This window comes from Lampetra planeri, chromosome 30 (genome assembly GCF_965212315.1).
Source record: "Lampetra planeri chromosome 30, kcLamPlan1.2.h2, whole genome shotgun sequence".
In the NCBI taxonomy this organism is placed as follows: Eukaryota; Metazoa; Chordata; class Hyperoartia; order Petromyzontiformes; family Petromyzontidae; genus Lampetra; species Lampetra planeri.
In genome coordinates, this window is record NC_136136.1 from 959,173 (window position 1) to 976,149 (window position 16,977).

At 45.6% G+C, this 16,977-nt stretch overlaps 1 protein-coding gene across 2 annotated transcripts; it reads left to right on the forward strand.

The window, feature by feature from the left end:
- The first annotated feature begins 397 nt into the window (after positions 1-397).
- LOC144728771 (histone H3.3A) lies at positions 398-5,227 on the forward strand. 2 transcript variants are annotated; one of them, XM_078608412.1, is made up of 3 exons: positions 398-546; positions 2,652-2,951; positions 3,977-5,227. In XM_078608412.1, the coding sequence occupies exons 2-3, from the start codon at positions 2,670-2,672 to the stop codon at positions 4,103-4,105; spliced, it is 411 nt and encodes a 136-aa protein (XP_078464538.1). In that variant the 5' UTR covers positions 398-546; positions 2,652-2,669; the 3' UTR covers positions 4,106-5,227. The 2 variants fall into 2 exon arrangements, with proteins under 2 accessions (XP_078464538.1, XP_078464539.1); XM_078608413.1 differs by lacking the exon at positions 398-546 and adding an exon at positions 1,089-1,339.
- The last annotated feature ends 11,750 nt before the right edge of the window (positions 5,228-16,977 follow it).

Genomic DNA, 16,977 nt, shown 5'->3' on the forward strand with positions numbered 1-16,977 from the left:
ATACAAGGAATAAGTAATTTAAACAAAGCAACGAGTCACCACCACAATAATGTCTCGTGGAAAATCCCATAAAAGAAATGACTAATTTAAACAAAACAACGAGTCACCACCACTGGAATGTCTCATGATAAATCCCATAAAAGAAATGACTAATTTAAACAAAACAATGAGTCACCACCACCACAATAAAGTCTCATGATAAATCCCATACAAGAATAACTAATTTAAACAAAGCAACGAGTCACCACCACTGGAATGTCTCATGATAAATCCCATAAAAGCAATGACTAATGTAAACAAAGCAACGAGCCACCACAAATAACATCAACAATAATGACATCTGAGCCCGGCTGGGCACCGATTTCAAAACTTTCCCGAATCCGTTTCTGGAAACGCGGGGACCGTTGGTGACGTCACGCGGTGGGCGGGGCGACGCCGCCGCCATTTCGCCGCGGGAAGAAGAAGCAGCAGCACAGGCAGCAGCAGCAGTAGCAGCGACCGGACTCACCTCCTCTCCCAGCCGCCTTCCGTCTCCCACGTCGCCCGGTAAGTACGAACAAACATACTCACCGCCTCTTCTATCGGACGCGCGCGTGTTTTTATTCGTCGCGTCGTTCTTGTAAGCGTGGTTATTCATCGCGGCGGCCGTCCTTGTTTCGTCGGGGCCCCCTTTGTGTTATCTCTCGTCAGGCCGTCGTTTTTGTTAGCCCTCCTCGCTTTGGCCGCTTCTCTTAAACGTCAAGTTTCTATCGCTTACTTGCTCAAGTTCGCTCGCCGTGCGAGTGAGAATCGGCCTTTCTCGCTGGCGGTGTTTTTTGGCGGGGTGGCGGGGGGGGTAAACGAGCGGATTAACTCGACGTTTGTTCGCGACGAGTACAACGTCGCGGCGGAGCGATGAGGCGCGAGGGCTTTTTCAAGAAAAGCGGCGGCGCTGGGGCGAAAAAAACCCCGCGCGAAATTGTCCGCCATGTCCCCCTGCGCGGTGACGTCATCGCGCAGGCCCCTCCCCCACAACCGCGCGTGACATCATCGCGCAGGCCCCTCCCCCCCTCCCACCGCGCGTGACGTCGTCGCGCAGAGCCCGGGTCGCCGTTCGCCTGTTGGGCGTGACGCAATCGCGCAGCGGCGGAGGCGCGCGGTGGTACCGGCGGTGACGTCATCGCGCTTCCGCGACGCGGTGACGTCACGCGGGCTTTTGTTTATGGTTGTGTTGCGGTAGAAGGCGGCGGGAGAGGCCTTTTGTTTTAGCATCGGCTGTTGATTAATAAGATCGCGATTGTAGTTGGAATCTACGGGGATTAAAATACTCGAGTTTGTTTTTCCTCCGACGGAGACCTAGGTAATAAGCTACGGAATAACAAACGGAAATCCGAATTGAAGCGTTTGAAAACAATGCAATACATGCATTTAATGATGAAATAATGTAGCGTAATTAACGTGTATGTCTTTTAACTTAGAGGGGAAAAAAACACGGATTGTCTCACTTGTGTGTCCCGATTTTAAAGACGACTGGGAAGGAGGAGGAGGATACAATTGCATCACTCTTGAACGTCTATCGAGTCGTGTTAGATGATGCTACATGGTCGAGATTCATGCTCGTTTCGGTTTAACAGCGGGCTTCTTAAACGTCGTTATAGGCTTCAAATTCCAACCCCTCGGTTGAAAAGGAACCCCCGTTGTGTTGTGAATGATATATAAGCTTGCACACCTATTACTTATTAACAAATGGATATTTCACCAAGGCAGTAAAATGTCTATCTCGCGTATGAACACGGACATGTTTGTTTTTTATGCCTTTGTTTCCCTTTTGAAACGGTCCATGTTGATAGCAGTCGATGTACGGGCCCGTGGAACTTGGTGTTATCAAGCCGTGAATAACTAAAATACTCGGAGTAATAGTCGCACTACGACAGCCTTAAGACGTTTTTTGAGTGTTTTTTTTTACATTATATCATTTGAATTGCAGTACAGCAACGTGGTGCTAAGCCAACAATTGCTACTGAATAAGAGTGTTAGGTTTACTGTATCAGGACATGAGCCGATGGAATGGGTATTTCACGAACTTGATGAAAAATACTTAAAATGGCCTTTCATTGCTTGACGTTGAAACTGGGTTTTATTTGAACACTACGAGCTGGAATTTAGCCAAATGAAGTGTGAATACAAACGTGTTGTCCTTGGTGGTGTGACAGCCTACGGCACCTGAGAAACCAGTTTGGCTCGTAGCAGCAGTGGTCCATCGTACTTTGTTTAGAAAATAACAAAAACATTCTGTTTGTCTATCGAGTCAAAGAATAGGTGGTGCATTCTGGTAGGTATTCAAAGCCAGACTGCTGGGATATAGCTTAAGAAAACACATGTACAGAGGCCTTCTTTACACAGCCACCTGGAGTAGTCAGAGCCATCCAGTACAATTTATTAACTTGATTCCCTTCAAAACAGAGACATAACTCCAAACTGCACGAGCTCTAACCACCTACGTTTGTGTGTGCGGAACATAACCACTTGTGTTGGCTACCCCTACTCCCTCGTACATCATAAACCGCCCTTTCTAGATGTTAATCGGAATTACCTCAACAGTCTGTGTGAAAGTCTAAAGGGGGGAGGAGGAGGAGGAGGAATCGTGTATCGTTGTGTGCACTCCTTTGCAGACCGTCGATACCGAAGAAATGGCTCGTACCAAGCAGACAGCGCGTAAGTCAACGGGAGGCAAGGCCCCTCGCAAGCAGCTCGCCACCAAGGCCGCCCGCAAGAGCGCGCCGTCCACGGGTGGCGTGAAGAAGCCCCATCGCTACCGGCCGGGCACGGTGGCTCTGCGTGAGATCCGTCGCTACCAGAAGTCGACGGAGCTGCTGATCCGCAAGCTGCCCTTCCAGCGCCTGGTTCGCGAGATCGCCCAGGACTTCAAGACCGACCTGCGTTTCCAGAGTGCCGCCATCGGCGCCCTGCAGGTAACGTGTCGTTGGCAACCTTTGGGAGTGGCATAGTTCAGAGTACCGTAGGATTTGGTGGGTGCACAGTCAGTCTGACTCGAATCTGTTTTTGGATATTTAGATTTACAGTTAAGTAAACATTTTTTGATTTAAAGCTTTCGTGACTGCAGGGATTAATATTCTTGGTTTTTTCGGTCACGTAGAAGGGAAATAATAAAATAATTGTTGTGACATTTTATTATTTCCCTTCTATGTGACCATTACCGAAAGAACCATGAATATAAACATTTTTTGCTTGATGAGATTTTTTTTTATTTTGACAACTCTTATGCAGGGTGTAAGTGGCTACTTTATTGAACTTATACAATGAATAAGTTAATGGAAATGTCCGAGACAGAATGATCTTTGTTTTTGCTGACTAATTTTAATAGTTGCAAACACTTTCATGTATATTTGCATTTTTATTAAGTAGAGGTATTGGTGCAGTTAAGTGAGTTTTCTCCATTATTTTCCATGCTTCAGGCAACTACATTGCATTACATTTGATTATTGTTTGTGCACATAATTGAAACGTTTCATTTGGCCAGACTCTATGCTTGGGGCACTTAACAGAAAACATGTTAATGGTGGCTACAGTTAACAAAGCATTAAAATAATGTTAGCTATTCGCTAAATTTTGGATGATTCATACCATAACTTGCAATGTAGGCGTGAAGCATTCGTGACAGTTATAGAATGCTTTATCAATACACCTGAGAGGCGACATGGATTTTAAAGCATAACCCTTGTGAATGTATATTTATAACAAGTGCCATAATTAATATAGTACTCCGTTTAAAAGCTCCTAGACCCTAGGGTTCAATTTAAACACGAGTGTGACGCGAAGTGCCTCGGTATCCCAGAGTACCCCAATATGTGGCGCTGCTCACATTTTAAATGTACATCTGCGATTGAATCCATGTGGGCATTAAGCCGGCTTAATTTAAATATAACCCTGCTAATTAATCGGTGTGGGTCATTTCTGTGTGTGGGGGCGGTTGCAGGAGGCAAGCGAGGCCTACCTGGTGGGGCTGTTTGAGGACACCAATCTGTGCGCCATCCACGCCAAGCGCGTCACCATCATGCCCAAGGACATCCAGCTGGCGCGACGCATCCGTGGCGAGCGTGCCTGATCGCCGTGCCCTGTCCATGTCAGAGGGCCCCTCTATACTCCGGTTTTTTATAGAGGCCCATTAGAGGCAAGGGAACAACAAAAAAGTATAGCGCCTTGTGAACTTTTAATGATTCTTGTTTTGGACAAGTACACTTGGATGTTCGATGTTGGAGGCCTCCCAACAATCGATTAAATATAAATGAACTAGAAACGCAATGCTTTATTGTTAATGTCTTTAACGCAAAGTGTGCACAATGATTAATGTGCAATTGGTGTGGAGGCTTGCACAATGTCTGTTGGGCACACGTGGTGTGTAGAGAATTTGGAAAAGCCTAATGATAATAACATTGGCGTCTATGAAACCGGACTTTAGAGCAGCCCTGGCTGATCCCCGAAGCCAACGGGACCAGATAAAGGTGCATAAACATTGTCGCCACGTCTAAACGTAGTGTGGGATAGACTAGAAAGTAAAAGGGTTGTCTTAGAGTAATTAACAGTCCTTGTTTTGTTACTGTTTTTTGTTCATTTTTTAGAGGTGCTTGTCTCTGTGATGATTCAATAGAACCTGGTTGTGAAGGTCAGTCGATACTTTGGGAGTCTATGTTCAGCCTTGAAAATCTTAATAAGGAAGAATGAACGGCTACATTTGTAATTGCTGTGCTGTACGTTAACGAGTGGTGGTGGTGGTGGCTGTGGTAAGCTAAGTTTGTAGTTGACCTCTTCGTTCTATCCAACTGTGTTGTCAGGACTTCCAGGTTTTACACTCTTTTCAGTCTAAACACAGTATTTGTACACGGTATTGTATTTTTATAACTTTCACTGAAAAAACAGGTAAAATTTTTGAAATTGTTTTGTATTATCTCCGTCTTTGCTCCAGTGCTAGCTGTGTGTGAGCGTCACACGTACTCAGTTCTTTCCCCCTTTGTGGTTTTATTACTTTAAGACTTTGACCATTAAATGTTGGGAAGTTATCCAATATATCTTTTGTGTTTGTTTACATACATTCACACTCGCAACAGTTGACATTTTTCATGACAGTGATTGCATGCAACAAGCGTCATGTTTTGCAGTTGGAGCTTTCCTGTATTTTATTTAAACTGCTGGCCTTTGCTCCTATTACAATAAACTTGCTTATACAATATGTGTGCGACCTCGTGGCATTGAATATTTTTTTAAACATTTAATTTGCATATTTGAAAAAAAATTAGTTGCATTGGCATCTTTGGAATACATTTCGGGACATTAATTTATTTTGCCACTGAGTGAAGGACAAGGTGTATTAATTGCAGCAGAAGACGACAGAAAACCAAATGCTTTGATGTGATATTGAATTTCGACGCCTTTTCTAAAACAATTTTACCCGTTTAAGTCCAACTGATGAAGCAAAATACAGCCTTCGTTTCCACGAATAATTGTAAGTGACAGCACAAAGCGCTTGCATAGAAACGAGAAAAAACTCAAAATGGTGGACGTGCGATTGTACAGGGAGGTGGGTTCATGGTGTTTGGTAGGATCCCGACAACCCCCGATTCTTGTATTTGCTGTTTCCCTCTACTGGGGCCCATGTGTACTGCAGTCTTGAGGTGCAGCATTCAGCAGGTCACCCCCTCGTTGCAGTTGTGGAAGAGTGCAACAATTTCACCAATTTCAGTTGACAATAGCTGACGTCTAGTTTTAATGGTCACAACAATATGCCGGAATAACAATCATACTTGTGCTTGATTACCCAGGATATCCTCGCCGTGTCTTAAGACTTTTAGGAGGGTCCTGCCAAGATTTTTCAATAGGGGGACGATTTTGCTACGTGTTTTAATCTCAGTTTTGTAACGGTACATTTTCAACATTCGTAAGTTTCACCAAAATCAGTTGCATCTTTTTAAATAGTTTTTTTAGTGACAGGAGCTGCATTTTTACCATGAAAATCATAACTGATAATGGAAATCAGACGTTGCATAAGTGGCGTAAACGTGTTGCATTAATCAAATAGTGTGTGAGGAATTTTCAGTGTTATAATAAGGACGTGGGTGTGTTGAGCGGACACATTGCAAGATAAATCGTGATCAGCATGGCTCTTTCAGTGGGAGAGTTAAATACTCGAGAGACCACTTATAATCACTTGCCTGCAGCCAAATTACCACAATCATGGATATGATTCTGGATATCCCCAGGTGGACGGCGTTAATTAATTGCCCCCTTTATAACAGCAGATAATTGCAGCAATCTAGTATCTTACTATAGCTACAAGCTATTGCAGTTGAGCAGTGCGCCGTTAAGTATACACCATACATTCGCTAAAGGTTGAACATAAGTATGCACTCATGTGTTATGCATTAGGAGCTTTCAACTTCCTGCAGGTTTTGCTCGCATAAAGGGCAAGGATGGAGATGTTCAATCTCGGCTTCGTTTGCTTAATAGATTTGCAGACACTCATTGAATACATAAATGCAGTTTAGTAGATGGCCTTTAGAAACATGTCACAGCTAAATGGGACCAAACGCCGAAAGGGAGAATTGGGTAACAACATGCAGCCAAACTTAATTTGGGATTGGAATTGAGCGATATAAACACCCGAGGTACGATTTGACACAGGACGTAAAGGAAACGCTTTAAACGAAAGGAGTATTGTGGTAAAAGTTGCGGTGAACGCTGCATTTAAGGAATGTTTAATTACAGGGTGATCTATTTCCAGATACCCCCACCAAAATAGGGCGAGAGTTGAAGAGTGAGCAAACTATACGAATGGCTCTAGAGCTCCCTCTAGTGGATTTCCTTCCGCCTGCAGTAACAACTGCAGGGCTGCACCTTTACCAATTTTATACAATTGTAGATTTTGCGATACAATTAGTTAAACATTTCCCATTTGTAGTTGGCCATGCCCCCCCACCGTTCCAGTCCCTGACGACCACATTTAGATAAGCCCCTCCCCCCTCCCCTTAACTTGTATTTAATAGCTTGTCTCTTGGATTTCTCCTCACTTGATACAGTAAATTTAGCTGTGACGGTCCCACCTGAAGACGGAGACTTGTGTTGCCTCCGAAACGTGATTTAATTGATTTATTTTCATTCATTTTTATTTTTTTACCGACGTGACTTTACCGAAAAAACCTAAGAGTACCCATTCATGCTACCACCTGCCTTCCGTGCCTCTCTGTTCAATAATAGCTGATGATTTAAAAATGTATTCAACCACCTGTTATCATTTGTGATTTTTCATTTTGGAATATAGAAATCTTTGCCCGCCTTTTTTCGAAAACGTGTCAGATTCCTTTAAAAAGTGACAAGACTCAGGATTTTCTGGGTAAACTATATAAAATAATATTTTGCATCATTCGAATGCTTAGCTGCCGTTTTTGTTGCCTAGCATTCACCCTGATGGCATCTGTCCCTATGCGGAAGAAGGTAATAGCAGTATCGGCCTGCAAGTGGGCATTGGGATACGTGTTACGATTAAAAGAGGGTCAAATCTAAAGCAGTAGGGTATCTATACATGGATCGTCCTGTTTGTTTTGGTTGACTACAATTCTAGTAATTCGACGCTAGAGGGGTGTAGAGTCCAAGCAACTTCAGACCTCACGTGCAATTCACGTGACTGCATCTCACAGGGTGATAGAGCTCAGTTATTGACTGGGTACAGGAGGAGGACTTCCAATCATATAGTAATTCGTTTTTATCCAGAGTCAGAGTATATTAGTGTGTTCGATTGGCTCATAGTATTATTACTAACTAGGGCTGGGACGATTAGTTGATTTAGAAGTGTATTTTTTTTAACCAGGTGAGAACGCGAGAGATGGTGAGTCGGCTCATTTGCAAGTGACCCGGGGCACCAAGTTGACAAAAGTAAAACAAAATACAGCCACGAAGCAAAGAGAGATCAGCACAAAAACAACCGTTTCGCGTGGCGACATGGAAAACAGCGCACACACTAATTAAAACAAGCCTTCTTTTCAGCGCAAATCAGCTTCATTAAGTCGATTGATCAGCTAAATGTTACAATCCATGACAACATTTTTTTTCATGGTGGATTCCCCGTGACCTTTACATTTTTTTGATTTGCTTTGACATCCTGCCGACTGAAGGTGGGAAACCCCCTACTAAGCCGCACACAACACATGATGCGGATGATGGTGCTGATGACTTCATCAAGCACCACCCATCACCTATTTAGTGCCACGTGTGGGAGCAGAGATCGATTGAGTGGTAACTCCGTTAATCGGTGGAGTAATTTATAACAGTACTTGAATAATCGGATTAACCAAGCTCTAACTACAAACTTTAGGGTGCTTAGCAATGTCTTATCAGCCCTAGAGGGCAAAACGATTTTACGCGTTGTTCTCAGACTTTAAAGCACTCAAATCTAATTTTTTCAGGGAACATGGCTTTCATGAAAAATTCCACGTGAAATATGAAGCTGTCAAAATGGGTTTCATCCCATGTGATTTGAACAACGAAGGTTTGGCAGTGGCCCAACGCACTGTAAATGAACTGTTTAAAATATGAAGTCTTACTTATTGTACTGTTGCAGTGATGCACTTAATCACAGCGGTTAAAGTCAACCACCCTGCAATGTACAAGGTGCTCCAGATGTCTTGTGACCCCCAATTAATTGACACCTAACATGTATATCCATTGCATATTTACTTCTGTTTAAAAATAAACAATAGCTTAAAACATATATCCAGTTTCAGAGAATTAAATGGGGGTCGCGAGACATCTGGACCACCCCGTACAATGCAGCACTCACCACGTTTGAGTGTTGTGAGAAAATCCCGCGTGTTCTACCGATTCACTTCCACGTGTTCTACCGATTCACTCCCACAGAACCCGAGCCGACCCACGGGACAACACAACCGTGGACGAGCGGATTTAAGAAACTCGCCCATTCTCTCCACACTGCCGCGCCGGGCGATCCCCTGAAATCAGAGCGCGCTCGCCGCTGACACCACGGCGCAGAGCGGAGACAGACATCCAACGAGCACGGCCGTGGATGTCGCGGCCCCAGCCCGGCCTCCCGTGCGTGAGAGAGGAGCCCCCAGAATGTGTCGCTGGCGCGGAGCCCAGTTCGGACCTTTAATCTGCGCCTCACGGCGGAGTGGAGGCTTGCTGTCGGCTCGTGTGCCTAATTTTCTCGCCCGTCTTCGGGATTGCGGCAATGCGTCACGGATATCATCGTTTTCATTCGCCACAGCCACGGTCAATCCGCTGCTGGATGAAGGCCTCTGCAATCCGCAGCCATTTCTTGCAATATAGCTGCGATGTAACACTCCAATTAGTGCCAACACACGGAGCTGATTTTATCGCTCCACATGCCCCGTTGGATGCCCTCTCAAATGAAACGGCGTTACGTTCATCATCAACATCCACGGATTAATTCACTGCTGGATAAAGGCTTCCCAAAGCCACCACCATCTCTCAAGGTCCTTTGATGTAATAATCCACATTGCATCTGTGCGCGTTCCAATCAAGAGAATAGCCACTGAGGAGATGGAGCGATGAAGTCAGATATACACAGTGCATTGCCCACCACCACCACCGCCCCCACAACTCCCCAATGCATGGCAGGAGGCTCCTGGTGAGTCTGCAGTAAATTAGCGGAGACGAAGCAGAAAAATCAATCCCGATTCCTGAATACGGTGCCCTGTGCTGTGGCAATATTTACAACTCGTTAATTAAAAGTGTGCTATTTATACATAGTGAATGCACCGAGTGACAGACCATATATATGCTGGAGGAAAACCCGTCTCATGATGGGAAAAGTCAGCTCGAATGGCAACCGAGCAGTTAATTAAGAAAGCAGGTTAATCTGCTGCTTGACTGGAATAAGCTATGCCAGCATGTGGAAAATGTTTTGCTTTAATCTGAACTTGCATTCTTGTAGGTGCATTTATAATCCTCAACATTCAATGGTCACCTGATTACATTGTCCTTCATAATATTTGAGTGGTGAACCTGATTACAGTGAAATCAACATTGTCTTTAATTAGTTATGTCCATACTTATTATGAATACATTAATAATTATCAAAATTCTAGGGTGAACCAATTGAATTGCTCTTCATGACCATTGGAAGGATATCACGTTTGCAATGAAATCAAAACTGTCATTATTCGATCATCTCTGTAGGATTCGACACTTGCACACGCATTCTATGAATTGGTAACAATAATTATATTATCTCAGCCTTTTCTCAATCCACTTTTGTATGAAGGCCCTCCCCATGCCGTATTGTTCATGGCAGTGTCTTTGTCCACTCCCCACTCCGCTGGTAAAGGGCGTGCTGGTGCCCAGGACCGGTCCAGCTACCACTCGCCACTAACGTGAGCTGCGTCGAGAGCCCATCGCTCCACCCCACACGGATTTGCGACTAAACTAAACATGTACATTAGCAGGTAAGGACCACTGAGCTACACAGTTCTTTTTAAGAAGCGACCTGGCCGCAAATTATAGCCAAACGAAGTGGCTTATCATGTGGAAATGTATAGCAGCCAAATACTCCAAACGCACACGACCGTGGGGAGAACACGCAAATTCCAAATACACAGCAGGCGTCCGGGTCGGGATCGAACCCACGCCCTCCTGTATACCAGGCGAGGTAGTCAACATCTCATTCATGCAGATTTTAATTTTGCCCAATCGCGGTCACGAAGTTGTAACGTGCAAGCCCCCTAATTCAGTCCAAAGCTAGTCGCCGCCACAGAGAAGGCATTAAGGTTATTGCACTAAATTAATTAAGAGCCGCCGAATGGGGATAGTGCTGGAACACACTCTCCCGTCTACCTCATTATGCAAGGCTCCCGGGTTCACAAACACCCCCTGGGATGGATTTCCAATGCGACTGCGGCGGGCGTCAAGAAGCCGCGAATCGAGAGACAAATGGCTCCCACCGCGTTCGTCTCCGCGGCACACGCACTCGAGGGAGCGTGCCAGGCACGCACGCAGCAGACACACATCTCCTTTCTCTGGAACTGACCCGTTATTAACAGCACATCGCCTTCTCTAAATGCTCTGCTACAAAAAAAAATATGTAAACCCCAGACGTGCTTATTATTTTATTATTGTTGTTGTTGTTGTATATAGCACATGTCTGAGGATGTTGTAGTCAATACACTAAATGTCACGATAACCCAATAATTTATTGGCATGTCACATCAATAGTTCTTTACTTACCCCGGCTAGCTTCACGCGAGTCTCAAGACTCTCGGAGTCGGTTACCGATAAGTGAGTGTGGCTAATAGTGTTGTTTAGGAGCACCGATTAATGTCGACGAGCAGAATCCCAGTAAACGCCGCATATTTACTCACATCCCCATTTGCCTTGATCGACGCGTGGCTGAGCACCGTTCGTGAAATGTTCACGTAGTTTTGCCGCAGTGTGCGGTGTGTATATGTTCAGGGGGAAAAAAGAAGAACACAACACGTTTTATTATTATTATTTATTAGGTTTTATTTTGGCATGGATAAAAACACACCGGAAAAACAACACTAAAGAGACCTGGTTACACCATAGAGACCTGGTTACACCATAGAGATGTGATTACAGGAAAATAAAACCACGAAAGAAACAGTCCCAAAAAGCTGTGTACCAGGTCAAGTTCCAATTGGGAAGGTCGTTCATCAACACGGAGCAAGCAGCACAACGAATAGAAGACGGCTGATAGAACGCATCGCCTACCAAACAGAAAGGTACTCTTTGTCGGCAAAGTGCACACCCTGGGCAGGGCCATAACAGACTCTGAAGGCGCTTGCCACTCACCGCTGCGTGGGTGGCACGGCAAGCAATCCAAGTCGTGCAGCTGCGACTGCAGCAGCTCAGTGCTCGAACCAATGCACCACCAATCCGCAACAGCGACAAGGGCCTCCACGCACACCAATGTTGTCGGACTCGCCTATTCAAGATGTACAAAGGCACGGAGCTGCCTTTGAATTTTATTGAACAAAATTGAACATCATTAGTGCACAGGACCGCAGAGACGACAGCTCGAGGAGACGGCTTGCAAGTTTAAGGCCTGCACGGCGTACGGGGCAGGCGCTATGATAAATAATGTACACTCGTGTGTACACACACACACTCACTCGGGTTGTGGGAGACGCTATTGAAGTGATTCTGATTAAACAAACCCGTTCCGCTCATTGACACGTCACCTCCTCTGTGTTACACATTACTTGTGTTACTACGTTACTGTACGGTACTGTTATAACATCACTTGCACAGCGATCTTCTCAGATGTGCACAGCCTGATTACAACAGCTTCGGTGCAGTGTCTCCCGTGTAACTATACAGGGCCCATCCATGTGTAATGACATGATGACACCTGCCGGTTGGAAAAGGGAAGCACGGGTACAGGCACCACTAAAACATCATCCAATCCCAAAGGGAGAGGTATCTGGGCCAAAGGTAAGGGGCGGGGTTAGCCGAGATACTCCAGGAACCCGCTGGAAGGTTCCACGAGAGGGCGTGGCTGGAGGCGGAGCCTAGCCGCGCCTGCGGCTATATAAGCGGAGGCGGACTCGTGGTCGGTGTGGGGAGCCTTGGGTCCGGACTGCGTCGCTGCTTGCCGTCATCTCTCTCCGTTGTTCGGCCACGTGGCGGATCTCCTGCAGAGTTCCACCGCCCTTACCGGCACGCCGTCAGCCGGCGGCTAGGCCGGGAGTGGACGGGTGGAACCACGCCGGATGATCGACCGTGTGTGTAGTCTGTAAGGACGCTAACATCTAAAGTGTGTACTCGGAAAAGGAAGAAGATAGAGTTGGCCTGTGTTGTGCCCGTGTGTGAAATAAAGAAGAGTACCCTCGATACGACGTGTCGCGGAAGTCACTCTTTACACATGAAGAGATTCACCACCGATATCAATTACCTCGGCTTAAATATCCATTGAAAATCAATGTCTTGCTCAAATGAGTCGAAGCATCGATGATGGGTCTTCTGTTAACAGCCCTGAGCCAGTGGTGGATATTTCGCGTTTCTTTGGCGGAGGTGAGTTTATGCGAAAGCATAGTCACTGTTGACTTTCTCGCAACGTGGTGTCAATTGTATCGACCCAAGAAGGGTGATGGGCTGAGTCAACCTCCTCAACCAGGATTTGAACTCGCGACCTCCCGATTGCAAGCCGTGCTGAGCCACATGGCCGCAGACTTGAACGTTGAAAGAAAAGCAGAGTGGCTACGTTGGACAAAGGGTAGCAGGAAAATGGGTTCAATGGTTCAATAAGTATGTTGAGGTTTGTTGTGGGATGTGTAGACGGTTTGAATTAAAACGTTGTTCTCTCTATAATTTATCCACATTGTTTTATCGGTGTGTTTGTAATTGGAACTTCCTGTATATCTCATGAAAATCGAATAGCCAGTTTTTTTTCTTCTTCTTTCTTTCAGTGTTGCAGTAAATAAAATTGTTATATCACTCTTGACCCAATTCATACACTCGCATTTTATTGCTCCTACAATGCAATAAAAAAAGGTTGTGGAGCAATGGGGCAGTGAATTTGCCCACCACGCTATTAAACTGACCGCTTGCATTATGTCTGACCACGGCTAATATCAGTGGCAAGAGATTGCCAACCGCACCAGGGCCTCCCCCCCCCCTCGTTCTAACAAGCATTGGCCAATGTTGATGAATTATGATCAGGTTCATCCAGCAGTGGATTGACAAGGGGCTGTGCGGCATTCGTTCGAAATTAATGCATTCTCTTGCACTTGATATCTCCCTCGTATTTTTACTCGATCTAATTTGCAACAAATGTGGACGGAGTTTGATGTCTCTCCAGACTCCGATTGATGAAACCTCATTAGCAATTAGGCATACGTTCATGCATACGTGTGTATGAGCATTCAGAGGCAAAAAACAATGATATGTCTTCAGAAATAAATGAAAGCAACTTAACAAGAACCATAGCAACACAGAGTAATCCACACCAACACATGCGCATTGCCTCATTAATTGAGCACGCGAATGCACACCCAGGTGCAATTATTAACATTTAGCTCTTCGGCAATTACGGTGCCACGGTGATTAGCGACTCACAGCATAGAGCACACTTGTACGGCGAGACACACACAGAAATAACGAGCACACGACTTGAACGCACGCCTTTACGAAACATCTGCCTTTGATGTGTGGTACACGTTTGCGGAACCACAGATGGATTTATTACCCAGCGACTTGCATGCACGTAGAGGGAACATCAACTCCCGTGACATTTCACAATTGTTGAAGGGGACATGAATTCACTGCACAACTCTGAAGTGGGGGTGTCTGGCGGGTGGTAGGGAACGGTGGGAATTCTGTGTCTGTATTACGTTGTTATACAGCTACCCCCTAATAGCCGCTTCGGCAGAGATCGGATTTGTGGAGGGATATCTTTAAAGTGCGACTGCTACAGAGCCGTGATGGCATTGGTGATGGCGGCCACGCACGAGGATCAAAAAACAAATCATTGTTTTGCTGCCTTTTATGTTCTTGCGGCACGCGTGGTGGCCAGGAGACTGGGATTTCGAGTGTTTTCTTCCCTCGTGTGCGTGGGGCCTTCTGTTGTCCCGTCGTGTCCCCCATGAATGGCATTGGCCGAACATTCCAATGTGCAGGACCCCGCTGAAGGAGCTTGAAGACTCAGTGAAGCTTTGTTGAATGATAATAGCCATCCACTTAATTATTTATTTGATACTCATCCCCTCTATAGGCCCATGTTATCTGCTAACCTTGCCTTCCCTAAACGTTCTTTGTATTAGCACTGACAATGTTGCCTCTGTAGCCAACTTTAAGCAATACTAAACGCTTGGTTATACTCTTATATAAGCGCACAACTTCATCTGTCTGTGATGAACGCCGCACTCTCCATCGCTGCAAACCTACGCGCCCCCTGCATGGACGACGGAGGCGCAGGGACAGACGTTCGATCACGTTGGGATCGATCTGCAGACGGCAATCTTCTCGCACGGCCAGCAGCTCCGTGTCGCCTTATCTCGACCCCGCAATCCCTAACAGGTAAAAGTCCGCATCGAACCGATCCCCCAAGCAAGGCCACCCACTTAACGACGAGAGAAAATTCACACGAAATGTCATTTTCAATGAAGTCTTCCAGATGTAAAATAATATAAGCTTTAAATGAAGAAATAAAATTATCTAATTAAAAACATAATAAATTCAAAGATGTTTCATTTTAAAACTTCAAAACGGAGCATCGGGTGCCTGCGTGAATGCGTCGTTCGTGTGCAATGTTTTTCGTGACTTTCCTGGCACCAGGCCGTAAATAATTCTAAATGAAGATTTATAAACGAAAGTCCATGATGCTGACGAAAGTAAAATAGGATATACATTCGCTGTTTTGGCTGTCTGTCTGAGCAATGTAGTGCATTGTCTTCATTGTACTTCTGTGTGTGTATGTCATTAAGATCAACGAACTTCATGATTCACTACATAATAGCAGTGGATTGGTGTTAGATGCATACACAATCAAGGTCAATACACTACTTCTTCTTCTCCTTCCACGCGTGTGTCCCACGTCACGTGGGGTGTGCCCCTGTCCTCGCCAACCCTCACCACGCTGCCCTGTCCCCCTGCGCCATCTCTCTTCACCAACCTTCACCACGCTGCCCTGTCCTCCTGCGCCATCTCTCTCCGCCAACCCACTCCACGCTGCCCTGTCCTCCTGCGCCATCTCTCTCCGCCAACCCTCACCACGCTGCCCTGTCCCCCTGCGCCATCTCTCTCCGCCAACCCTCACCACGCTGCCCTGTCCTCCTGCGCCATCTCTCTCCGCCAACCTTCACCACGCTGCCCTGTCCTCCTGCGCCATCTCTCTCCGCCAACCCTCACCACGCTGCCCTGTCCTCCTGCGCCATCTCTCTCCGCCAACCCTCACCACGCTGCCCTGTCCTCCGGCCCCATCTCTCTCCACCAACCTTCACCACGCTGCCCTGTCCTGCGCCATCTCTCTCCGCCAACCCTCACCACCATCTCTCGTCAGCCATCCATCCCTCGTTCTTGTTCTCATCTCTCCTTCTAGTGACCCATCAGCACCACGCCGTGGCACCCAGGTGCTTAAACTCAAGGCCAATACACGACATGATCGTTTCCTTTTATTTTCGTAACAGTTGAGTAGCTGATGTCACTACCGCATAAGTTTGTGCAAATATCCCGTGTGGCTCTCCCATGTGTTTTCGGGTCTCGCCGCGTGTTGTTTGGCGCGATGTCCTACGTTTTGCTCCACATCCAGAGACCTTCTTCAGGACTTGAACTGATTGAAAACGACATCACAATACGTGATATTATCACGTTAACCTCTTATTCCGCCGCACTATATAACCACAGTATTAACTCTACAAGATTGTGCCGCACAATGGCAATCGGTTTTGATTCAAACATTTATGTACAGGTCAATATAGATTTCATCCCTGTGTTGTGTACACTCAGAAAGACTGCAAGTACGCCACTGAAACATTAATAGCTGATCAAAATACTGAGAAATTGCTGTGATACAAAATTGGATACCTATTTTCTTGACAGACAGCAGCTCCGGGTCACTGGGTTTATTGGTAATTGTGCAACAGAGCAGGATAAGGCAGGTTTGTATTTTTGGAACTCACCAGCAAGCTGAAATATGTCACTTTATTTGGTGAATTTATGTCTGTTTGCCAAACACAAAAATGATGTATAGCTCAGTGTGAAAGATCGATTTTTTTTAATCAAAATGATTGTAAAAAAATATAGTAATCAAAAGCTTTGAGTCAAGATTTAATCAAGGAGGGTTGTTGACTCATTAATTCCTCGTGGAGACCTGGATTCGTCATATCAGCAAACTGGCATCTGTTTAACCGTGTCATTCCCTGACTTTAGTTATTGGTCTTAATTATAATGTAAGTTTTTATTGGTTATCAATTACATAGACATCCATCGACGAGA